This window comes from Python bivittatus, unplaced genomic scaffold (genome assembly GCF_059951505.1).
Source record: "Python bivittatus isolate LINGU-HERP-01145 unplaced genomic scaffold, Pbiv_v1 ctg000330_np1212, whole genome shotgun sequence".
Taxonomy (NCBI): Eukaryota; Metazoa; Chordata; class Lepidosauria; order Squamata; family Pythonidae; genus Python; species Python bivittatus.
Window position 1 is genome coordinate 28,440,734 of NW_028277058.1, and position 27,141 is coordinate 28,467,874.

The following is a 27,141-nucleotide window of genomic DNA, read 5'->3' on the forward strand; positions in this document are numbered from 1 at the left end:
ATGGCCAAGACCAAAGAGCTGTCAAAGGACACCAGAAACAAAATTGTAGACCTGCACCAGGCTGGGAAGACTGAATCTGCAATAGGCAAGCAGCTTGGTGTGAAGAAATCAACTGTGGGAGCAATAATTAGACAATGGAAGACATATAAGACCACTGATAATCTCCCTCGATCTGGGGCTCCATGCAAGATCTCACCTGGTGGGGTCAAAATGATCACAAGAACGGTGAGCAAAAATCCCAGAACCACACGGGGGGACCTAGTGAATGACCTGCAGAGAGCTGGGACCAAAGTAACAAAGGCTACCATCAGTAACACACTATGCTGCCAGGGACTCAAATCCTGCAGTGCCAGATGTGTCCCCCTGCTTAAGCCAGTACATGTCTGGGCCTGTCTGAAGTTTGCTAGAGAGCATTTGGATGATCCAGAAGAGGATTGGGAGAATGTCATATGGTCAGATGAAACCAAAGTAGAATGTTTTGGTCTAAACTCAACTCGTTGTGTTTGGAGGAGAGAGAATGCTGAGTTGCATCCAAAGAACACCATACCTACTGTGAAGCATGGGGGTGGAAACATCATGCTTTGAGGCTGTTTGTCTGCAAAGGGACCAGGACGACTGATCCGTGTAAAGGAAAGAATGAATGGGGCCATGTATTGTGAGATTTTGAGTGAACACCTCCTTCCATCAGCAAGGGCATTGAACATGAAACGTGGCTGGGTCTTTCAGCATGACAATGATCGCAAACACACCACCCGGGCAACGAAGGAGTGGCTTCGTAAGAAGCATTTCAAGGTCCTGGAGTGGCCTAGCCAGTCTCCAGATCTCAACCCCATGGAAAACCTTTGGAGGGAGTTGAAAGTCCGTGTTGCCCAGCGACAGCCCCAAAATATCACTGCTCTAGAGGAGATCTGCATGGAGGAATGGGCCAAAATACCAGCAACAGTGTGTGAAAACCTTGTGAAGACTTACAGAAAACGTTTGACCTCTGTCATTGCCAACAAAGGATATATAACAAAGTATTGAGATGAACTTTTGATATTGACCAAATACTTATTTTCTACCATGATTTGCAAATAAATTCTTTACAAATCAGACAATGTGATTTTCTGGATTTTTTTCCCCATTTTGTCTCTCATAGTTGAGGTATACCTATGATGAAAATTACAGGCCTCTCTCATCTTTTTAAGTGGGAGAACTTGCACAACTGGTGGCTGACTAAATACTTCTTTGCCCCACTGTACAGTCCCATTCTGTTTTCCCAACATTTGCATAAAATAAGTCATACTGAGATATACTGGTAACTTTATTATTAAATAGCATTTCAACTTGGATCTCCCTTGCTAAAATATAATTCTCTCCCCATCAACATCAACATAAAATTTACACAGTGGTATCTTAACCTCCAACAATACAAAGTTGATGTCTGCAACATCAGACAGGAAAGCAGGAGGAAGTTGTTGATTTTCTAAATATGGGACGGGCCTTGAGATTGCTACCTGTAACACAGCTATAATTACACTTATGAAAAGCCTAGGAAAAGTGTTTTTACCCCAGCCATTTCTAAAAGAAAAAAAAAGGGGGGAGGGAAGGGTAATGTGTCAGCCTACATCCTGTTTGCCTTCCTGCTGGCTATTCACATATCCATGCAGATACACAAATACTCTGTGCTACCTAGCTGATAGGAGAAACTGAGTTTAGTTTCCCATAGGAAAATGTTCCCATAAGAGGAGATAGGGCTTTGGGTTGGCCTCAGAGGTGAAATTTTAAATTACCAGAAAATTCTGGGAAGAATTGGAGGAGAGAACTAGAAAGGAGATGCAATGGCTGGTAACTAAGATGGATGAAGATTTTTTGTTGGCTTTAATATAGAATGATGGTAGCTGTTAAGTTTAAAATGGATTGTACAGTGTTAATATGGGATGTTCCTGCGATAGTGGAAGACATCTGAAACAGAGGAAGGCACAACCTGGAGAAGTGTGCCAAAGATGATGCATACAAGATTTGTCTATCCTTCACAGATGAGACCTCTATGAAGGAAACTGAAAGAAACACTTCCCAGAAAGTCCTGATTACAGAGGGGACGAGAAGGGAAATAGACAAGCATGCACATCTAGACTCGTTCATATCCCGCTGGCTAAACCACCATTTAGAACTGTGTTGAAAATTGCTAGTGCACATAAGTACATTAGACACTTTTTTGTATGCATATATGCTCTAGGACAACTTCAACTCAGGACTGAACATGATGGAACATCAGGTGTTCTATCAGCCATAACCAAGGGAGAAAATCTGAGTCAGTCTGAGAGAGAATATGGCTACTGTATTTTTAACTCTTTCCTTATATCTAAAGTAGGATGTCAGTGGAGAGTAGAGCAATTAATAGTAGGCAGCTGCACATACATTTAGGAGCAACATTATAGATTCATAATACACACACACACACACACACACACACACACAGAGTGAAAAATACCTTAGACCAGTGTTTCTCAACCTTGGCCATCTGAAGATGTGTGGACTTCAACTCCCAGAATTCTCCAGCTAGCCATGGGAAATCCTGGGAGTTGAAGTCCACACATCTTCAAGTGGCCAAGGTTGAGAAACACTGCCTTAGACAATAATGTTCAGAAGTACAAAAAAACCCCCATTCTATTACAGTATATTTTTAATCTCAAGCCACTGAATGGGGAGGAGAAAGGAGGAGAAATGGAGATGACCTTATCGTGTCCAGCAGTAAATAATATTTGCTAATGTTTATTAAGGAATATAGTGAATTCAAAAGTAGCTGGCATGGTTCGGTGTTTTATGTTTTCTTTCTTAATCAAAGAAAAAGAAACAAAAAGGAGTTGCTGTTGCAAGGTGTTTACAGGAAGGCCTGGTCACAAGTTGGATAAATTCAGGAACAAGGTAATGTTAACACAATCAAAATAAAAGGAATCAGCAGTTCATTTTTTGTGACCTCAGCTGTAAGATCTCTGGAAAATGAGTCACAAGAATATTTTAACATAATGACTACCTGCTGATATAATTATAATAAATCATATAATAATCAATAAAACATTTCCCTTTGTTTTTAAATAAATAGGATTTACCCATCATGGTCTATTATATTATCAATGCATATCTTGTTTCTTATATCCCAGATTTTAATAGTTTTATCTTCACTGCAAGATACTATTAATCTTCCATCTGGTGAGTATCTAGAAAGGAAAAAAAATAAGGGGATGGGGAAAGATTTACATATTCACAAGTAATGTTTAAATGATCTGCAGTTATAAAATTGATGATAATAAAGTACAGATAGTCCCCGGGTTAAGAACACCTGGTTTACAGACGACCCATAGTTAAGAAGTAAGTAAGTCTTTATTGTCATTGTACTTCTCGTACAACGAAATTAAATGCCACCCAGTGCAGCTTTAAAAATATAAAAACCATAGAACACATAAAATATGAATGGAGCCTACTGTAGCAAAATTCGAGTTAAATACACAATGGTTCCAGTTAATTACACAATACTACTTATACAGTATTATACAATACTGTAAGCATTACGGTTAAGCCACCATTTATAGCTGTGTTGGAAAGAGCCAGAGCACATAAGTACGGTATACTCATGCCCTAATCACCTCCCATATGGACTACTGTAATGTGCTCTACATGGAACTGCTCTTGAAGAGTATCAGAACCTGCAGCTGGTGCAAAAAGCAGTGGCATGGGCAGTTATGTGTGCCCCTAAGAGGACACACATTACACCTCTGCTTCATGAGCTGCATTAGTTACCAGTTTGCTTCAGGGTCCAATTCAAGATGCTGGTTTTGACCTTTAAAGCCCTATATGTCATGGGGCCAGGTTATCTGAAGGACCGCCTCTTCCCGATTACATCTACCCATCCCATCAGGGCTGGCAGGAGAGGTATGCTGTGGCTCCCGTCTGTGAAGGAGTTCCATCTGACGAGACCTAGGAGACACGCCTTTTCTGCTGTGGCACCCGCCCTCTGGAACATCATGCCTCCCAAGGTAAAGTCAGCCCCAACTCTCATTACCTTCTGGAAAGTCCTTAATATGAGTTTTTTTCAACAAGCCAGGGAATCCCCTGGTAATAGCTCCGTTGCTGATCAAATCTCTCGTGTGTGTGTCTGTATGTTAATATGACTGGGTTTGATATGTTTATTGTTTTATACTTTTTTTTTACTGTATGCTGCCCAGAGTCATTTCTTGTGAAATGGGCAGTCATATAAATTTGAAAAATAAATAAAATTAATAAATAAATAGGGAGCCCATGTGTTGGCTGTATTATGTGTAATATTCTCCCACTTGTGGTTTTATTTTTATCTTCATTTACTGTTTTAATTGTTTTTAATTGGTTTTGTAGTATATTTTTAATAGTAGGTTTTATTGTCCGCCACCCAGAGTCACTTTGTTACATTTATATGGCCACCCATCTCACACAAACAAACAAATAAATAAATACAGTTTTTTGTAGGCATTATCTGTTTTATTTTAGAACAACTTCAAATATTTAATATATGGCAAGTATAAGCACACACCTGTGTTTGTGTGTGCATATATAGAAAACATTTGCGTCCAGCTTTTTTTCCATGTTAGAATTGAGGGGAGTGATTACAGAATTCCCAGACAGCCTGCACCCATATCTTCAGTATATATTTTGAGATCACTGAGCAAAGCACTCTTGAAAGAGAAAAAAAAATCTGCTTCACAGGAATTAAAAAGAATATACTACTTTTAGGAAGGTAAAGCATTAAAAACTTACTTGGCACAACGTACCCAGTGTGTGTGCTGGGATAAAGAAAACAAAAGATGTTGGCTGTAAATGCTCCACACTTTCACTGACTTGTCATTAGATGCAGTAACTAGAAATTGACTGTCATGTGAAAAGTTAACACTGCGGACTGGGGCAGTATGGCCCTTTAACGGTGTGGATTCACCATGGCTATAAATAAATAAATAAAATATGTTTTAGCATAAAATAATCATAAGAGTTTTAAATAATACAGATTCCTGCCTGAACTTGTCTAGTTTAAAATGGTGCATTCCTAAATAAAAGATCTTTATTTCATGTCCAATATGGTATTGCTTCTGTGAAAATCACAGAATTCTTACACAAAGAATAACTTTAATTAGTAATGTTAGCATTGTACCAATTGCTTCAAAAAAAAAAACACCAAGCTTCAGGCATAGCTTAACAAAATGCTATTGCTAAAAACATAATCCCTCTCTATTTTAACCATTGTTAAAGTACTTATTTGTTATTTCGGGATGGACAGTTACTGTGACCCTCAGTAATTTCTTTACAATTTTTAGAGACTCCCTTCCAAATGTGCTGCCAAACTCTGGCAACATGGTTTTTGGCAAGTTTCAGGCATGAAAAATTAAAAAAAAAAAGTATTGCAAGCGTTGACTATATTGGAAAGAAAAATTCCTCAAAATTACAAAAAATATAAGCCTGGGCCTAGGAGCTTCATCATTTTATCCACTAAAATCCTCACCCCACAAACACTAAACAAGCTCCGCTTGCACTAAAGCCTTGTCTACTCTGACTTATGGGGATAACAGAGGATATTTTACCACTTCTTGATCCAGAAAGTTATATAAAATGGACAGCTAGTGAAGTTATTTTCCAGAATCATTTTAGGAGTTTCTTCTTTAAATAAGCTTTTACAGAGCAATATTAAACTAGAACGGCATATGTTAATATTTGTTGATTAGAATGGAATTTATTTTGCCAAAATTTTTACATAGCTGTTCTACAATTTCAAAATCTGTCATTGGGATTAAGTCTGAATACAAGTGACATTTTCAAGGATCTTAAGGACAAAGATCTGACCTCTTATGTATATCTGATAACATGTTCTGAGGAAACTATACTTTAAACAAAATATATCAGCTTAGTTCAAATAAAGCTTGTAGAAAATAAAACTGTTTTCATTTACCTCTCCTTCTAGAAAAAGTAACTAATTGTCCTAAGCCTAAGATATATATAAAATTTGTATAACTGAAATAAATAAATGGGAACCAGTGCTACTTACATACAAGGAATCCACAGTCTGGCGGTTCGGTCTTGAGAAGCAGATGCCAACAAATGTCCATCTGGTGAAAACTGTACACTGGTTACCCCTTCTAAATGACCCACAAATCTGAAGGCTTTGGAGTTTGGCCTCAAATTCCATATCATGAGAAACCTATCCAGAGAAGAGGTGGCTGCAAAGAAAAAATTCTAAAGCTGTAAAACAAAAAGTGAACTGGTGTAGAAACATAACATAGATATCAGCACATCAGTGGTTATTTTCCCACTCAGTCCATCTATTTCCAGACTGAGAATTGGTTGTCTATCCTGAAACTTGCTAGGTTCTCAACTGATCTTGCCCAGAAACATCCCATATTATTTATAAGAAATAAAGTCCTTCCATTCTTTATCATATTTTTGATTTTGCTTTTATTTTTTTAGTATACTTAATATACTTAGTGATTAGTTAGTTATAAGGCCTTGCAAAGGGCCAGCAGCTGCCTCAGTGGGGCACGCCTTGTCAGTAGTGGGAGGAAGAAGATGGTGAAGGTGAGCTGGGGCCAGTAGGGGGAGGTAGTGGTAGGTATGGAGTGTAAGGCAGCCAAAAGGACAGAGATGGAGGGAAATAGGTGGATGGGGGAGTTGAAGGGAAAGCGAGCATGGCAGGGCAGGAGAAGCATGAGGTCCTCACCTAATGACTGCAACTGGGACTACTACCAATTAGAGTCATTAACTGAGGACTACCTGTAACACTGTTTACCTTAAAAAGATATAGTAGGATCAGTATGTATGTATATATGTATATGTATATATAATCTGTCTTGCTAAATTTACACTGGCAAATACCAAATGATTAAAATCTGTAAGACTCTTTAGAATGTATTATTACAAGAAAACAACCTTTACTATCTGTGGAAAATTTATGGATCTGCCCAAGGCAAGAGCGACCTCTTTTGTCCCTTTAATACCTTCACTTGATTTCTACTGATATCTACACCATTACAGGATAAGGTTCTATCTATAGGATAGATTTCCATAACTGTTTTCATTCTAGAACATATTTAGCTATATTAAGCAAAATTAATATAGTTCAATATGTTCATTCTAGAACTTATTGAACTATATTAAGGCTACCTTCAACTCCAAAGAGCTGGATACTACTTACAAATTAAAATGATCATTTGTGGCAGCATTTTGGAGCTTCTTGCTTTCAAGTTATAATTGCCCTAAAGTATGGAGTTCAGCAAATAGCAGTTACATTTGTTTTTTATCTATAGAGATACCACTATGAGATCATAGAATTAACATTTTTAGATATGCTTCAGGTAGACTTACCAAGACCTTTAGTAGTTGGACTGAAAGCCACACAAGTGACTGCATCTTTGTGGCCTCTAAAATGACGAATCAAAATAGGGTCTTCCTATAGCAGAGACAATATGAGAACTTTTATTATTTAAATAATAATCTGATACAGTAATACATTGTCACAGTTAGTACATGCCACAATCTTTTGTTTTCAGCCCTTTTTTTATATCCTACATAATGAAAGAAGATGAATATATAAACAGAAGGCAGGAGAGCAATTAGTATCTTTTGCTTTTATTCACTGTAAAAATTGCAGGCCAACAGGATGCCCCAGAAAAACAGAACCTGGATTTCAAAAGGTCTTGGATGCTGGCTAAATATCTAACATCGCTTACCTTTCCAAGGTAGGGAAAGGATTTCTTTCAGACATGGCATAATGTGTTACTATCAGTGCTCCTACTGATGATAGTAGATATATTAAACTCCCCTTGCCTAAATGAGATTGCCCTTGTTGTTTGGTGGCAATTGAAACAAATGCCCATGTATTATCATACTGTAATTTCTATAGCCCCCCATGTCCTGCTGGGTGCTGGGAGTGTATGTCAAGAGTTTATATTCCCAGCAGGGAAGAATATATATTCCCAGCAGGGTCACCCAAGGCATGAAGCCATCCCAGCTTCCCAACTAAAGCAAGCCTCATACTTGTTCTGCACTTGTTCATTCAGTGCAGAACAAGGCAACAGTAAACCATTCCTTTCTTTTACCGAGAACAGAATAGAAATGAATATAATATATGAATAGAAAATAAAACAGTTAACAATTTAGTGCAGGATAATGGACCCTCAGGTTAGATGGCACTCAACCTGCTACTGAGGAAGAGTTGAGTATCTCTTGGAGTATTAATAGTGTTTAAGATGTGGTTAGATTAAAGCCTTCAGGACATCTAGTTGCTGATGTTGCCATACAGGAAAAGAAGATCTGAAGCTGCAAAGACAGAATTACAGTAGGAACATGGAAGGTAAGAAGCATGAAAATGGAAAAGCTCAACATGATGAAAGTTGAAATGAAACAACTATAAATTAACATTTTAGGCATCAGCAAATTGAGATGGACTATGACTGGACACTTTTAGTCAGAAGATCACACTTTTTACTACTCAGGACATGAAAAACAAAGAAGGAATGGAGCTTTTATAGTTGGGAAGGGTATTGGCTACATTGTAATCAATGATCAAATATCTATCAATTAAATATCAAGATTACATTTCTATGTTGCACTGTTGGGGAGACAGAAAGAACTGGACTTCACCATCTGCATGTAACTGGAAACATGGATGCTTTTTAAAGGAAGAAATACAATTTTTTTCCTTCTTCACCAGATGATATGGAAAACTGGGTTATGTAAGCCAAAAGGGACAGATCAGATGAGTGAGGGAGTATGTTACTTATTTTATGACCAACCCTACATGTGGAACTGCCCAGAAAGAAAAAGCAACAAGCCAACGCATCTGTCACCAACCATTCTCAAGACTCCCTTCTTTTGTTGTGGTAGCTAAGGCAGTTGAGCAGGAAGACAAAGTAGCAGCTGCTGCCTTCTCTTGATTACATTTGTTCCATTTCCCTTCCTGAAATAGTAAAGCCCACAGAAAGTGCTATGTCCCTGGGCATGAGTGATAGAAAGACTGGGAAAAAAAAATTAAAAGATTTTTGGATTAGGGTTCTGTTCTCTGCAGTTGCTACTCCTCTATATTGCAAAGCAAAAAGAAAAAAAAAAAAAGCTAAAATCTGCAAAATTTCATGGTCACAGCTATGCAGTTTTCTTGGCAGCCATATGTTAATGGTTTGACAGGGCTTTTTTCTGTGATTTTTTTTTTCTTACTGGTAGTCTCTGGAGGTCTCCCATTCAAATATTATCCAAACTTGACATCCTTTAGCTTTCCAGCCCATACAATATCAACCAAAAGGAAAATAAAACAGCGATGTGTATACTGTAGCTTACTGTTTGACTGCTTCTCCTAATCAAGCGGCTTTTCCTTCACGACAAAATAGCTGTTCAAATCCCTTTTTTAAAAGTACGTATTCAAAAAAAGTTCAGCCCTTTACCGCCTATGCGTATAACGTAGCCTCCCTCCCCCCCCCCCCGCCCCCGGGCCTTTCAGAGACGCTGGGACAGAGAATTCAGGAGTTTCAACTGAGCGCAAGGGCACCGGAGCGGAGCAGCAGTTCAGGGCTGTGTTTGCACCACGGTCCACCCCGGCTCACAGACCACAGTTTACTCAATTCAATGTTCCGGGCGCGCATGAGACACTGAACACGCAGGAAACCACACGCACGAGCTGAGTTCAGCGCTCCAGGCTGGGAAAACAGTTCGTGGCTGATTTGTGATTCAGGGCGCCGCGAAAACACAGCCGCCAATTCAGCCGTCAGCTCGGTCAACGCGTGAGCCAACAGCGAAAGCGAACGGAAACAATATTGAGGAAGGGGCGAAAGACCCTTCCCACCACTTGCGAAACGAGCAGCGCCCCGCTCAAGCGACTGGCCCTACCAGCACCGACGCCATCGGGATCCCGGACGAAGAAGGCGGGGTCTTTCTTCCCTGCGCCGCTTCCAGAGCCCATCAAAATGCCCGCGCTCTAGGCCGGATCAGTCGAGCCCCGACTTTGCCTCCTGCGCTGGAGACGGTGAGAGTGCCTGGAAAGCGAGGTGAGTCCTCCGGGACAAGGAAAACAAGAGAGGCGCTGGCAAGGAGAGAGGGGCTTGCCCCTTTTCAAAGCCGAGCTCAGGCATCCACGCCATCGGTACTCGACTCTCCCTCAATACGGCCCTTCCGCAGCCGAAGCTGGGGGGCGTCGAAGCTGGGGCTGTTGCCTAGCGACAGCGCGCGCGTCGAGCAGATCTCGCCAATTATTGGCGGAAGAGCGGATGGGTTTCCGCCCAGGGACGAGAGGCTGCGCTAAGAAAATGTGAAGCTCTTCGCTAAACGGGTTTCCTTTTGACGAGTACTTTTTGGCTTGAAATGGAGCTGGGGGTCCTGTTATTTTTTTATATCCAGTTTTACTATGCGGAAAAAAGTGGAAGCCTCCTTCAAGTGGAGCGCCTTGGAGTTATCCTAGTGACTCCAAGGACAGACCATGCAGTCTTTGGGAGAAGTGGTTTGTCCCTGTTTTCTTCCACAATGGCTTTTCGACTTTCCAGTCTAGCCTGGGATAGCCTAGTGGTCTCCAATCCAAGTCCTAAGGGAGACAGGTGCTACTTAGCAATATCGATGCTGGATTTCTTCGTGCTGTTGGAGTAGAAAGAAAGGGCTTAATGTCTCTCACCCTGTTCCAGATCCCGCAAATCATGGAATAAGAAGTACAACAAACACAACTTATGTACAGGTGCTTCCCCAGTGATGTGCCCTCGCCCAGAAGAAGTTGGCCCACTGACAAGAAATGACCTAGTTTACCTTGCCCCTCTCTTTCAAAAACTCGTTATCATTTACAGCGGGGGTTCCCAACCTGGACTGCGCACACCCCCAGGGGGTGCGAGATGGAGCATCGGGGGTGCGACAATTTTATGCACTGAGTTAAAAGCTTATTTTTTTAAGTTCAATTTATTCACCAGCACTAGAAATTAGACTTCTTCATCTTCAAATGTGATATTACTTTGGTAGAGGGTGTGAACATTAATCAAACATTTCCTAGGAGTGTGGGGCATAAAAAGGTTGGGAACCACTGATTTACAGAGAAACCCATAGTAAAAACTCTGAATTCCCATTTCAAAAATTACCTTGGGGGGGTAACTGGATTTTTCTCTTCTAAGCCCTGCTTTCAGGATGTCTTGTAAAGGTACCACCTAAACAGATTGGTTAGATTGTATAATTTTAAAAGAAGAAAGAAGATGTTGGAGTATAGCTTTGACTTGAAAGAAGCACTTACTAGTTGTTTGATGCATGTACAACATTTCTGCAACAAAGCAGGATACCTTACCGTCTATATTGTATAACTCTAAGCAGAAATTGAGAAGAGACAAGTCTCCTGAAAAATAGTAATTGTTGAGCTTTAAGAGGTAAGCATTCTGTGACATTAAAGTAGTAACACTGATTATAAAATGGGTGAAATTTTATTAATTAACTAAAGTAATTAACTTTACTCTGCTATGTTAGAAGCCTTGTTTACGATTTTTCACATTATGAAATTTAAAGCTTGCTTCAATCATGATAGAATCACCATTCTGTTTTTAGCCAGTATGAAAATATATACACACTCACATCATAGCGTTTCAAACCAGCAATGTTTGACTTATGAGGAAAGTTTTCTAACTGCTATTGCAACAGTAAGGCTTAGTGAGGTCTTGTACCAGAGCTAATTTGCACTGACTTAACTGAAGGGGTGTTCCATCTTCTTTGAAACAGTCAATGAACTGCTTAACTTAGCTTGCAGTTGAACAAATTGAAGTGTTCAAGCCCAAATGGGCAGGAACATTCGAGGCAACGTAATATATCATGGTATACTGGAGATTCTCATGCAATATTTTCCAAATCACAACACTGAGCTAGTCCCTTACCTTACTGTTATTAAATAAATGCAGTTGAAATGTTTCACATTTCTGTCCTGGTTTACACATGCTTCCATTTCTGTCCTCTATTATCTCCCTATTATATAATATAGTCCCAACAGGATTTTGTCATACCTACATGTTAATAATATAGCAATAACATCAACAGTAAGCAGGCCAGAAAAGTAAAAAATACAAAATTTGTGTTTTTATATAAAGCTTATATGTATATAAAGCACAGCAACAGTACTTAACAGCATCATAATGAATCATGACAATCATTGAAGGTGGAGAATTATTATTTATGGATCAGCTGCAGTGACCAAGGAGACTGAATATTTTTCTCACACATTGTATTTAAACTTCATTGTAGTAGTATTCCTTAATCTTGCATTCTAAAAACAGTTACATTGGTTGGAGTGCTTACTACCTTCAATGAACTGAGAGTGGCAAGTGTGGATGATCTGCAAGTAGGATTACCCTTGCTAGTAAAGTCAAACGGCGATTAGTGAAGTCAAGAGTAATTCACAATGGTGGAATGAAAGCAGATGGTGCTCTAGAGGTTAAAAGAAGCCAATCCACTAGGAAAAGGGACTCTGAAATTAAACCTGGATGAAGGCAATGACAAACTACTTCGATGTACTCAGGTTGAGGTCACTTTTCCCAGAAGAATGATAAACTTTCACAAGTAGATATGAAATTAATGCAGTCAAGGAAATTTGATCACATTTGGGGTTAGTATTGAAAGATGAGGCCTTGTTTTTCATAGACACATACAGTAAGAACAGACTATGAGAAGCATGAATCAAAGAAAACTTGAAATTATCAAAGCAGAAATGAAACATACTATATTAGATGTTTTAGGATTTTTGTTTTTATTTATTTTATTGCTGTAATATACAGTAGATCAAGAAAAAATCAAAAATAAAGAGAAACAACAAAAGAGAAACAAACAGGAACATATTACATTTAGAAAATCATTTTAACTGATTTTTAAATATATAATTAAGTTTGACCACACAAAATTATATTGATCATTATTCAATAATCAGATCGTAAACACAAAACAACACATACTGGTGATCTAGGATTGTAACTAGGGAATAGTTCTATCTTTCCAAACTTGAACAGGTCCCCCCCCCCCAACGCTTGCCAAATCTATAGTTTTTCATATAGGAATAAATACTCTTGCCAGCAGTACTTACAACTACAACATCTGTTGACATCTTAATTTGGATCAATGTCATTTTCAGTTTCAGAGAAATGAATATTATTAGAAGTGATAATTAAAACTTACAAAACAAAAAAAGCCCACAATTAGTTTTTATAAATACTTGTTACTGATAAATCAATTTAATACACACATTCTAAAGAATGAATGGAACAAGAAATTGGAGATCCCCATTTTGTCTAAACAGCAGGAACTATCATGTCTGTATCAAAAACTTCAGTAGATCTTAGACTATGGCTTAGTCAGCACAGTATTTTGGATTTAGTAGACCCCCATTGAATTGATATATCAAATGAATGAGTAAATCATTGTGTTGTTGGAGATGCAATGAAAGTAATGCTTCATTAAACTATTAGGACACTGCTTTGCTTTGCAGTTTCCTAAAATCATATTCTGGGAAGAAGTCATTGCACATATTAATTTGACTTTGAAACAGGGTTTAATATATTCAGATGTCCATACATACCTAGTACATGGAAATTGATGGCTGGACAATGAAAATGGATTATCTGCACCCTTCTGATTGTTAAAAGACTTGTTCTTCAACACTGGAAAAATACATTTATGGTCCCAATTGTTCAGTAGATTAAAAATTTGATGTTATTTGCAACTTAAGTACAAATTGTTCATAGATGACAATAATAGAATATGATTATGTGCCATCAAGTCATTGTCAACTCTTGGTGACCACATATGTAGATTTTCTGCATGAGTCAGCTCTTAGTGACTACATAGATTATCTGCATGGAAATGGAATACAGATAGTCCTCGTTTAGCAACTGCCTTGTACAGTGACCTTTCACAGTTACAACAGTGATGAAAATCTTTGTGACCTATCTGCGCGTTTATGACCTTTGCAGGTCTGTAAAACAAAGGAAAGCTGAAGATGACAAGCACGATCGCAGTTTCACTTAGCGTCCATTTCGCTTAAGAACTGAGTTGCTGGTCCCATTTGTAGTTGCTAAATGAGAACTACCTGTATAGAATATGGTAATCCTGGTAATCCTTTATTAAATGGAAGGAATATGGCAATCCTTTAATAAAACTATTGTATAAAACTTTATATACATACATAAATACATATATGAGATGCTCTCATATATATTTTGTTTTGCTTTTTTCCCCCCTTTTACTATTTTATTTCTTCTAATTTCTATTCTTTTTAAAGACATTTTTTAAAAGTGATACATCCAAATATTTGTATATAATTGAGAAGTACATTTATATCTTTAAACCATATTGATCTTTATATCACCTTACTGGCTAACTTATGAATATTGCGGCAATAGTTTACATTATTTAAATATAATAAAATTAAATAATAAATAAATAAATTAGTGTGATAAGTCCACATTCAAAGTGCCCAATAAATGTGAAAAACAACTTTTTCTTGAATTAGTCTCATCTTAAGAAATAAACACACATTTGGTTTTTGCTTTTATAGATTGAGTACAAACATATGTAAAGAAAAGTAAACAATAAACACAATTGTAAAGAGAAAAGAGAGAAAAAACAAAGCAAAAGGAAGCTTTAAAAAAAGAAGAAACCAAAACATACAGGACATATATTCACAGAAATATAATATGGCTACCATTAACTGAAATGTTTATGAAGAATTTTTGTATAGTATATGCATCTGAACATTGTAACAAACATACATTAATATTCTTTAAAACTCTACGCCATTGATTCATTTTCTAAAATGTTTATAAATAACAAATATCCACTTTAATAATAATCTTTAAAAAATTATGTTCACTTGCATTTTGTAAAGAAACTGAAGTCAAAATATAAAGCTGTTGCAAAATTATGCCTCCCCCTTCAGTATACAATAGCAATAATATAAAGTAAATCCAAGGATTTATCTTTTCCATTAAAAATGTCTTAATATCTTATACAGCTATTTGCAATAATTTAAAAGTACAGAATTAGTATAGGAATGCCTCTAAATCAATAAAGCAACTTTGATATTTTTGTCATTTTTACATTTCTCTCTCCTAATAAAATCAGTGGGATTTTTTTTTACCATCTGTGTTTATCATTTGTAACCTGGGGGTGGGGAGGAACAAAAGCTTGATATAGTTAGAGACTCAGCTGAAGAAAGTTTTCTTGGTAAAACTATTTCCAGATACTTAAGAGAAGTCAGGCAACAACTAAAGCCCCAATTATTTTATATTTCTATAGAAACTAACCTGTTGCATATTATCAGTAAGTTCTGGTATAAAAAATACATATTAATAAGGCATGTAATAAGAGTTTCTGTTCAATTCCAGGTACTGTTATGTTGGAAATGTCTTCCATTTGTTTAGTAAAAACAAATCAGTGGTTCCAATACCAAATTAAAAATAAGAGCAAATTAAAAGTGTATCCTTGATATGTCCAAGATGACAAGAGATCTTGATAGATGAAGATATAATTTTATCTGTAATAATCTTAGTGAAGGAATGAAATTACCACATAAAGACCAATTGACCAAAAAAAAACGGAAATCCATATTGAGCAATATTTGTTTTAAAAGTTTACTTTGTCATCGTACCAGAAGCCTTTTCCAAATCCTGCAAAACCAGAATGATTGATTTAAATTTTACTGAGGATATCAGTTAGTAATCTAATATTATCAGTCCCCTGAACTTCTATAAAGCCAAGATGGATAACAATATTGTTTGTAGTCTACATGTTAGGTTTGCTGTCAATATGTTGCATCAAAAGGTGTAGGAAGGAAATTTGATAAATTTAATCAATTATAGTTGTATATGCCTCACTAAAGGAAGTTGGAGAAACATTATTTAAAAAGGTGTCAAGATATATCTCCAATAGTATTAATGCAAAAACCTTGATGTATGTCTTACACCATTCAATGTGATAGCTTTCCAGACTAGGAACTTTTACCAATGTCACAGATTTAATGGTTCTCTATTATTTTGGATACACAAAGGTATAGCTAAACAGGCAATGGGATCATTGTAATCTTTGGAACAACTATATTATATAAAAATAATTTTTTAGTGCTACATTTGACTATTGTATGAATGGAACATAACATATTGTTATTTGAGTCAGAATCATATCCTTCACCCTGATATCCTTAATGATGTAGTTGTTTCAATCAAAAGGTTGATAATATACTAGGTCTTTCAATCATCTCCATTATCTTTGCTTTATGTAGTCCAATTCTGTTTCAAGAGCAAAAAGGGAATTACGTTCTTGTGTAGTACCCATAAAACATTATATAATTCAGTGTAGGTCATCCTGCCCATATGCTCAAAAGTTTAACTCCCCACCCCATTTTCTTACTTAACTTGAACTTTATTTTTCCATAAACAATAATATATCCAAATGTTCATGCCTTAAAGACATTCCAAACAACCAATAAATCCACAGAATGTCTATGTGTAATAAAAATTCTTCAACCTCTTGTATCGATTTTCAAAAAGCAGATCCTTTAATAAATATATATTAAATGCCATCTAGGAAAAATGGGATTATTATTTCTTGTAGGAATTGAAATGTTACTGGGGCATGATCTTACAATCTTACATAGGTATATTACTTGTATTGCATTTTTTAATCCATTGAACTAAAAATTGAGATATCAGAACATTATCTAGTCAAGAACAACTGATACAGAATTGAAAAAAAAAATAGTTTTGAAATATTTAATCATCTCCAAATACCCACCAAATTAAATTCTGGCATATGAGACTCTAATACTTTTGTGAACAAATATTAGATTTAAGTGGGGTACTATTGCTCTAATAAAGTATATAAAACTTGATTAAGCTATAATTATTTGATGTTATTTGAGGAATAAAAACATAAGTGGACCAGAACTGACTTTAGATCAGATGTCATATACTACTTGGAGAATGAGACCCTACAAAAGAAGAGAGTAAGAATGATACTGAAAAAGGACACTGTTAAGTAGGTGCTTGGTTATAATCCCCAAAATGACAGGATCCTCCCTGTTAGAATTAGTGGATATCCACTGAATATCAGTATTATATAAGTTTATAAGCCTACTATAGAAGAAATGGAGGAAAACACTAAAGAGTTCCATGCAAAAGTATTAAATAAAACATGGAAAGAACACAGTACTACTAATGGATGATTGGAATACAACTGATGGGATGGAATTTTAAGATATGTATTGGGTAAGACCAACAGAGTTAATAGAGTTTTATGAAAAGAATTCTTTGTACATTGTCAGCATCTATTTCAAGCAACATAAATCTACATGTAGATGAAAAGTACTGGAATAAATTGAGTAGATAAGGGAAGAAAAGATGCAGATGTGCTTCAGCCAGGACATTTCTAAATGTCCTGGGGAACATACCATCAAATCCTGGTATCAAATATATGGTTAATATATAATATATGCTGAAAGAGGCATAAGCAAGGAAAAGTGTATCTTGCTGAACCATTGCACTAATTTCTTATGCAAGTTAAATTTGCTCAGGATCTTACACAAAAGACCATGGAAAGAGAACAGTCAGATTAACAGGCATGTTTCAGAAAGGCAGAGAATATGGGATAAGACAGTTAACCTAACATGGATAATATGAGAGGGCAAGACAATATAAGATCTTTGCTTTATTGACAAGTGATCTCCTTGTGTAGTTCCTGCCAAAATGTGGAATGTATTGAGGCGAATGGGTGCACACAAATATATTATGGTTATTTTTGGAGAGACCTTTACAATAAACAAATGGCAACTGTGAGACATGGTTTTTGGGAAACCAAGTTGTTCAAAAATAGTGATGGATGTGAGAGGAAGATGCATGCTATCTCTATATCAATTTAACTTGTAAAACAAATATAAGAATGGCTGCATTGGAAGTGATGACAGCAGAAATAAAAAATGGAGGTCAAAACACTAGCAGTTTGAGAAATGCAGACAATATCACTGTGTTAGTTGGTATTTTCTTTGAAGTTCATTATTAGAGTAAAAAATGGAAAGTGAAAAATTTGGCCTAATATTAAATATTAAGATAAAGGCAACGCCAATCAACATGCTTAGCAAACTCATAGTTTACAGCAAAGAAATGAAGATAATAGATAATGAAAGATAAACATTTTTCAACAGTATCAAGATTAAAGCAACAGTTTTCTCAGTAGCTATGTACACCTGTTTAAGGTGGACATTGAGAAAGTATGACCTCAAAATATGTATTTGTAGTGAGTTACTAAGAATACCCCAACATACAAGATGAACCAGTCAATAGAACTTGGTTCAAATAAAGGGCAAGAACTTCCTTGAGCAAACAAAAACTTACATACACATATTGGACATATGACAGAAGTGAATGATGGGTTATAAAAACTTACTATGCTTGTCAAGATTGAAAAACTAGAAAGTAGAAGAAAGGCAACAAATAAAGTATATGGATAAGACAAAATAGATCACTAGAATATTCTCCAAGCCGATATACTGGAGACAGGTTACGATAACAGACATTTGTGCAAACAGTCTCCAGAAATCAGGACCTATTGGCACATAGGCATGAAACATGCTTTTGAAATATTTGTATCCTACTTTTCAACAAAGCTTTCATTTCTGCTTGAAAGACTGGTGTTTCTGAGATATCTTAAAGTGACTACAATACTATCTCCTGTGCCAAAAAATGGAAGCCTGTGTACCGAATGACTGAGTTGCAAAAGCAAAAATTGGAAGTACAGATACATATAAGTCTGAATTCAGCATATCATGCAATGGGAATATTCAGCAAAATGCAGTTTTGAAAAAAAAACCCCGCTCATAATATTTGTGAAATACATTCCTTAAAAATGTCAGTACATAAAATGACACACACATAACATCCAAATCAAACAGGAACAAAACAGTGCTTCAGCTATTCCTTCTCTCTCTGCGTCTTACTGCCTTAAAATAATGGCATTCAGTTTTCAAAGTTTACTTTTATACCCAAGGAAGATTAAAGCTTTTGATGCGGGTTGAAAAAATCATTTTGGAATCATTGTTCATTGTTTATTTCATAATATTTCTAAGCCATTGTGATATACAATCAGACCATTATTTCCAGCAGCATGTGTGTGTGTGTTTGAGAGAGAGAGAGAGAGAGAGCGCACAAGCAAAATGTTTGACACAGAATCATAACCCAAGCCCCATTCCTTTCTATGTGCATGATACATGTACAAGAAGGGCAGGTCTTGGATTATGACACATCCATCATCTTACCAGTTTTCACACACATGCCCTGCAGATATTGCTGATTTATATAGCTTTCCATCATATTTAATGAAGTACTCTAAATAATAATAAATTGATACTTGTATTATTGTGCAGTGCATCAATTCATGTTTTCAAACAGCTGTGCAGCACTTACAGTTAAAAGAAAAAAAATGCTTCAGAGCCCATGAATCCTTTGGAGGTCAAAATGGCAATGATAGCAGCACAACTGAAACCCCATCCCTTTTGTGTGTTGATATTACACATATGCAGAAAGGAATGGGGCTTTGATAGCATTACCATGACTGCCATCTTAATTTTTCTGATAACCCTCCCTGCCCCACAGTCATTGCAGCATGAGCCACAAATGTATTACATCTGCAACTCCCTAAAGCAGCTGCACCTTTTTAGCAGAAGCAGAGAAATCTTGTGCCTAATGGCACTTTATTTTCAGCCAAGTCAATGCTGCTTTTCCCCCAGACTTAAGTAAAACAATCCTTTGTTTCAAAGTCTTTGGTTTCAGGAGAACTTCAACCTAAAAACAAGCATTAGGTTATAAATAATTATCTTGGTATACATACAATCACATCTGTATGTGAAAATATATAGGCTGAACATTTATTTTTATTTATGAACGTTTGTATGCCAGGCTTGGGATACTAGATAGCTTATAATAACACAATAAAACAACTCTAAAATATTCATAAAGTAATTAAAACCAATAATACTATTAATAAAACCGTTAATAAGTATGATTACATCAGGCAGATCTGAATCCCCTTCTGAAGAAGACTGTGTTCATCAAAAACTGTGTGCACGAAACTGACACTGAAACTGTATGCAAATGAATGTATGAGGGAAAATAGGATATAATTATTAACCATTACTGTATTTCATAAAATATGGTGGAGCTGCGCATCAAAAGAAAGAATGGTAAGAATAATTTCAAAAGTAAAAGACAGTTAAGTCCTACAGGCCTAAAGATCAATTCCACTCTACCAAGTAGATTTAAATCTAGTCCAATGTTCTCCGTTTTGCAACCTCAGACAGCTACCAAAGGAAAGTTATCAAGATGATGGTAAGTCATCACGGTGAATTTCATTTAGCTTAAATTACATGTAGTATTGATATAGAAATGCACAATGGTAGTTTGCATTTCTGTGGGAAGTAAGAATGTGATTGAAGATCAGAATACAAAGGACAAACAGAAAGGCCAAAATCTAAGGAAATTTACAAGTAAATTTCCCAAACACTAGTTTCCATGTCATGTAAAATGGCACTTCACAACCCACTACATCATTTGTAATGTATTTGGAATGGGTAATTTTTTTCTCATAGTATCAGAATATAGGGAACACTCAACTAAATCGATTAGCGGTAGGTTTTAAATAAATGAAAGAATTTTACACAATACTGCCTTCCCTTAGCCAGTGCTTGCTACATGTATTAGACTTCAATTTCCATAATTCTGAGCCAGTATTGTGGCTGAAGAATATGAGTGGTACAGTCCCATCACATGGCATTACCTGTTTATCTTCACAAATGGCTCTTTAAGAGTTTGCAGGAAGAAGTCAATAGGAAAAGCAACAGTGCATCCAATTGTTCAGATTTAAGCCAGTTTCTACTTAAATTATCTAGAATAAACCTAGTTACAACTATTGTGTGTAAATTAATTAATTACTTTAGAATTGTAATGTGCTATGGCAAAACATTCTAGGAGATTTTAGAATAGAAGGCTAAGGCAAATATGATTTATTCTATCATTTAGGTTGTTGTAACATAAAACTGGAATCCTTCTTGGTCAGAGGGAGTTCTTTACTGTGTACAGGTAGTCCTCAATTTACAACCACAACAGGGACCGTAAAATTCATAGTTAAGTGGTGTGATCATTAAGTGAAATGTCACATGATCACTTGTGACCTTCCTTGTGGGTTCACTATTGACTTTGCTTGTCGGAAGCTGGCTGGGAAGGTTGCAAATGGCAATCATGTGGCCACAGGATGCTGTAACTGTTGTAAATGTCTGACAGTTGCCAAGCACCTGATTCACAATCACCTGACTGCAAGGACATTGCAACGGTTGTAAGTGTGAGGACTGGTTGTAAGTCACTTTTTCCAGCATATAGTAACTTCAATGGTTGCTAAATGAATGGTCGTAAGTCAAGGACTACCTGTGTGTAACTGTGATATGTGGATAAAATAGAAATGTTCCAGAACTTCATCTGTTTAGCAAGATGAAAAGCATCTACATCAGTCTAAGTACAGAGAAAAGAGGTAAATATTTAAAGTGTACTTGTGAATATATTTGCAACCACAGTGTCCTTCGTTCACAAAAATGCCTTTGGATTCCTCAACAACATCACTGAGACTGAATTTGATCATACTGAAGAATACTCTCAGTATCAAGTCTCTTGTTCACTTCGACTGAAGGGATATAATGACTACAATTGGATCATAATTTTTATGTTAAATTCTAAAACTGTTACATTCTAGGCTGGAAATTAAACAACCAACTGTAAGTGGTTGTGCCAATTCCCATTTTGTTATTTTATTTTATGCTATAAAGAAATGATAGAAATCCTTCATGTTCTTTCAAAAAGAAAAGGACAAAGTAGATTCAAACACAACTAATGGAAAGCTATCAGATTGTTGCTTCATCTTGGGAGTAGCTTATGTAGCTGTTGTATTGATATATAGGTAGTCCCCAGTTTAAGAATGAGTTTCATTCCCAAGGCCTGTCCTTAAGTTGAATTTGCATGTAAGCCCGTAACACTATTATTGTATAATACTGTTTAAGTAGCATTCGGTAATTAACTCGAACCATTGTGTATTTAACTCAAATCACTGTATATTTAACTTTTGTTACAAGAGGCTCCATTCTTAACTATTAGTCATCTGTAACATTCTTAACCCCGCAGACTTTACCCCAGGGATGTTCTTAACCCAGGGACTACCTGTATGCAATCAGGCTAGGTTTAAGTGATATGGAAGCAAATTAATCCAATCTCCAGTTAAGTTTGGTTTCTCATGTCTTCTATGTATATAGACTATAGAAAGTTGGTTTGGTAATTTTCTTCTAAAGAGAATATTTAGAGAGCATGTGAAAACCACAAGCAATTACTTTTTGAACAAATAACTCAATAAATCAGCAGCATGAGTGAAGACTGAAGAGAGAACTAAGGACAATTGTGTTTTTTTTTTTCAGATTCATTGGAGTTTCAATTATCGTCTAATACAGGGTCTATTCTCTGTATCTATTTTTGCAAGTATTAATTTGACTTGAATATTAATTTGGCTTGAATCCATAAATTTAGATAAAACTAATTAAAATGGTACTTTAAATTGAAATCCTAATAGAATACATATCACACAGCAAAAAGTCAGATACAGAACAGGCTACGTATTCAGAATAAAACTATGTATTTCAAGTAAAATATTTTCAGAGATTTCAGTCTCCATCCAGAGACAGATAAACAGCATATTTATTTATTTAAGTTACATCAAGCAAATGAAGTAAGCCTTACAACCAGAAAAGGCAATATGGGGTCAGTAATTGAAAAGCAGTAATGACTACTTTAATAACTAATGATGTTAAGGTATCTTTCATAATAGTAAAATTATAGAACAAATATCCTTGGTATTAGATTACACTTACTATTAAGACTCAGTGTACTGCAGTCAACAGGATTGAAAAAGTTACTTTGTGAGTAAATTAAATTTCTCCTTGAGGTCTGACCTGTAGAATTCACACTAGAGTTTGGACATTAGAATGTAATGATGATTACCATTAAAAGAAAAGAAAATCTTTCCAAATAGCAAGTTAAAAAATAACAAATATTATAATGAATCACACACAGCTGAGATAGTTTGAACAGTTACTTCTCGTTCTTCAACATGTGTTGCAGTCACATCATTCTCCCACTTACATAAATACCACCTTTCCAAAGCATAATTCTTATCCACTTACAAAATAAGGATTTGGGCATAATTGCTATATAAAGTATGAGCATAAATAGTAAGTTTTCTAAATAGAATTAAGGATAAACCAACTAGAAAATGAGTGGTTGACATTGGGATGCAATATGCAAAACTGTATGGATAGATATGCTGTCCAATGAAGGGACGATTAATCCATTATCAAATCCCGGTATATTTTACTTGAAATTTATATTATAAAATCTAGCTGTAACATTACATGTGTCTTAAATTACTTCCCCAGAAGACAAGCTAATGCTCACAGGTCACGTTCTTGAGGTGCTTAAATTCTATATACTAAATTTAAGATCCATTCTCTTCTTTGTTAGCTCAGGTTCCAGACAATATAAATTAATGTCTGGTTTATCAGCGGATATATTCCAGGTTCTCTTATGAGGAAGATACATTTCTTACAGAAAGATTTTATGAGTAGATCATTCTGAAGAGTTGAAATTTATTCCGTCATGATTTAAAAAATATAAGATATTAGCACAGATAATCCTGTTTCTCCTTACTTGCCAAATATTTTCAATAAGCTATTTATCCTTACTCTGTTGGTCTCTATTGGCAAAAGGAAAATATATCCAAAATCATCAGAAAGCCAAAATTTTAGATGCTGATAATAAACACAAAAAGGGAAATGGAGATTTTCAATTACTGATTTTTTAAAAAATGTCAAGATAGGCATACAGGAGAACACATTCTTTTATTCATATTTTCTTTTAGAATGGAAAAAGTTTCTAATATGATTTATTTCTATGTTTCACTCTTTTGTGAATGAGAATAGTAATTGTATTCTTTTAGGACTATGCAGTGCTTCAGATCTGATTAGGAATAGGGGTTTTGGAACATGCAGGAGTGCAAACAAAATCTGTCTACAACTCTTTTCTAGGATTGTACGACAACTTTAAAGTGTTACAGACAGATGTTGTATTCATACTTCCATGTGTTCCAGAGCCCCTCTTCTGCATAAAATCAGAAACAGTCCACAGTCTTTTTTTTTTCTTTAGCATCTAGTGAACTCACCAAAACCTTGTGTTTGTAAAGATGCTGAATCCTGTAAAAACCATTGCTGCATATTTATTTTATCAAAAGGGGTGATTTATTTTAACTCAAATGAATTTCAAAACAGTGTATGGTAACTATTCATAACTTTCCAAATACCAATAGCCTTCATGCTATAAAGATATTTAGATCAGAAAAATAAACAGCTCCACTCACAGTTCACCAAGCTACTGTTTCTAGACAAAAACAAAAAGGACTAAGGTTCTGATGTATTTTGATTTAATCCATTTTGCCTGAGATAGCAAAAGTATTTCAAGCAAGTTCCATCACATGTCCTGCGTTAAACAATCCTCTACTAAATTCTGAACATGTTCAGCAAGTTTCTCAATTTTTAAAATTTTTACATTTGTTTCAAAACCATTAAGTAGTAAATGTTTAAGAAACTAATTAGGACAGAGGCCATAACTTCATTAGAACACCATTGCTCATGTTTTTACAAAGCATTAGTGTTACCTATTTGGCTATTAGTAGTAGCAATTTTATCTACAATATTTAACAAGGTAAGTTGCAGGCAAAATTTTAGTACAGTTTCAATAGAAACACCCTTTCCTGAAAATACAGCAGTATTTGATGGACTAATTTTTTCTACATCATTTATAAGGAAACTTCCCATCTCTGAACAGGAACAAAAAAGTATCTACAAACCTTGTAAACAGATCTGCATTATTTATAAACATAAATAATTCAAATTATTAACAGCCAACAGCAGAAATGAAAGTTATAAATTTGGTGATCCTGGGCTCTCCTGCCCAATTCAGCCCTCTCATCAAAGGAATTGAGAACATAGGTTCTGGTAAGACATTCTTATGGGCCATTCTTAAGTACAGCTAATGATCCACAGGACACTTAAGCAAGTTACTGTTTATCTGTCAGAGTTCATTATTACTCCCCCTTCCCCCCTCCCCCAGAAAAGCACCCTGAAGTCTGGCAGAAAGCTTTTTTTAAAAAAATAAATCTACATTCGTACAATTTTATCTTCTTGTTGAAGTCCAAGACAAGAATACCATCTTGTCCATCATAATGAGGGAGAAAACCCAGTTTCAGTGTGTTTCTTTACAATGCAGCTAGTGTGTTAACATTCAGCATACAATCAGAGTGATGTTTCCAAACTATGCAGTGGGCTCCCTGGGGATGAAGAGGTAGCAGACTTACTCAAGTCTGTCGTAAGATGAATTCCACTATTAACCGCATTGTTATTTTTGTTGGGAGATGGTGGAAGAGGAGTTGAGTTGCGTTTTGTTGGAGCATCATCTTCAGCATCAGTATCATCAATAAGTGGAATATGAGTTTCAGAATCTTCTATTCTAAACTCTGGATGAGTCATAAAATTGTGGATTGAACTTCGTGTCTCAGGTTTCTGCAATCCTTCATATAAGGAACTACGAAATGCATTCACCACTCGGATCTGCAAGCATGAAAAGTATAAATGTTACTCTTTAATAATATTGTTCTTAAGAGACTATTTTATGAGTTTGAATCCACAGACAGGTAGACAAGTGAACTGAATTTATATAATGCAGTGGAACTTGCAATAAACTGTAAAAACAATAAAATAAAATAAAAATGAAGAGCATTTCAGAAGAGCACTGTTAGGCTACAGCAAAAATAAATGTAAAATATTGGTTCAAAATGTCAAGCTACAAAATTGAAGCTATCTACTTTTATAAATTAATAGGAAATGATGAAAAAAAAATTAAGCCAATTGATAAATTCTCCTTCATTTTAAATACACAGATGAAATGTTAGACTTCTAGAATATAGAATTTTAGACTATTGGCAGGGCTTTAAGAATTTTTAAAAGTTATGTTTTAAACATGCTGGGAACTGTGTTTCCAGCTGTGAAAAGTTCAAGATAATACAAGGTTGGTCAAAATTGCTGGATTAAATCTAAATAGTTGAGTATATGTCACATAAAAATCTTAGAAATGTTTGCCATAATTTGTAGGATCAAGAAGAATACAAGATAAAAAAATGATCTATATGAAATAATTTGTTCTCCCTCACATTACAGCAAATATTTCAGCCATATCATGTATATACACTCAAATGACAAAGACATGAGCTGCATCATGATTATACAAACATATTTTAAATGTAGAGTCTGTTCTTTATGGCTTCAAGTAATACTATAGTTATTTTCTGATTCCATGAAAAGGAAAGGATAAATAAATTTCAGGACTCTGTCTTTTTTTTCTTCCATAAGCCTATTTGTTTTCTCTGTCCAACAAACTGATTACCTCGTCAGGAAAACAAAATGAACCTGAAGTATATTAAATTATGTCTACAGCTATTAATCCTAATTTCTAATTCCAAAGTCCTTTGTACTAATCACCAACCAAAATAAAAATTTAATCCTACCCTAATGATTCTGGATGTATTTTTAGCCTCTTGCTTCCAATTTCCCACTTGTAATTTTTATATAAATTCTAGATCATCACTAGAAAGTAAATTTAAGCCTCTCCCCAAAGATTTTAAAATTGACGATGTGCTTTTGTGCATTCCTAGCTAAACATTTTTATTTATTGGGCTCTTTGTGTTTTCTGAGCTTGCTTCTCTTCCTGCAGACATTTCATCACCAGGCTAGGCAACTGATGATGTTACCTAGCTTGGTAATGAAACATCTGCAAAAAGAGAAGCAAGCTCAGAGAATACCAAGAACCAAGCAATTCAACTCTAATTACATATATTATCCAATCTTTTCATTTATCTTATTGGAGGCAGCTGTTTCCTGAAACAGGTATTTCCTCAATTAGGATTTCCCATATCCTGCAGATGCCAATACAGTTAATGCTCAAGCTGCTGGAGATATAAACAGCTCCT

General features: G+C 35.7%; 2 protein-coding genes across 6 annotated transcripts in view; both read right to left on the reverse strand.

The window, feature by feature from the left end:
• POC1B (POC1 centriolar protein B) overlaps positions 1 to 11,367 on the reverse strand; it is a 42,075-nt gene extending 30,708 nt beyond the window's left edge. Inside the window, exons 1-5 of one of the 4 annotated variants that reach the window (XM_015888563.3) lie at positions 9,874 to 11,367; positions 7,360 to 7,444; positions 6,047 to 6,218; positions 4,771 to 4,950; positions 3,093 to 3,200 (exon numbers count right to left, since the gene is read on the reverse strand). In XM_015888563.3, the coding sequence (XP_015744049.1) occupies positions 3,093 to 3,200; positions 4,771 to 4,950; positions 6,047 to 6,218; positions 7,360 to 7,444; positions 9,874 to 9,888 (560 nt within the window). In that variant the 5' untranslated portion in view covers positions 9,889 to 11,367. The other 3 variants (XM_088141879.1, XM_088141878.1, XM_088141880.1) reach the window with 3 other exon arrangements.
• A 1,367-nt stretch (positions 11,368 to 12,734) lies between these two features.
• ATP2B1 (ATPase plasma membrane Ca2+ transporting 1) overlaps positions 12,735 to 27,141 on the reverse strand; it is a 94,462-nt gene continuing 80,055 nt past the window's right edge. For both annotated transcript variants that reach the window (XM_088141882.1, XM_088141881.1), the window contains one exon: positions 12,735 to 25,726. In XM_088141882.1, coding sequence (XP_087998008.1) covers positions 25,412 to 25,726 — 315 coding nt within the window. In that variant the 3' untranslated portion in view covers positions 12,735 to 25,411. The remainder of the gene's footprint in view (positions 25,727 to 27,141) is intronic.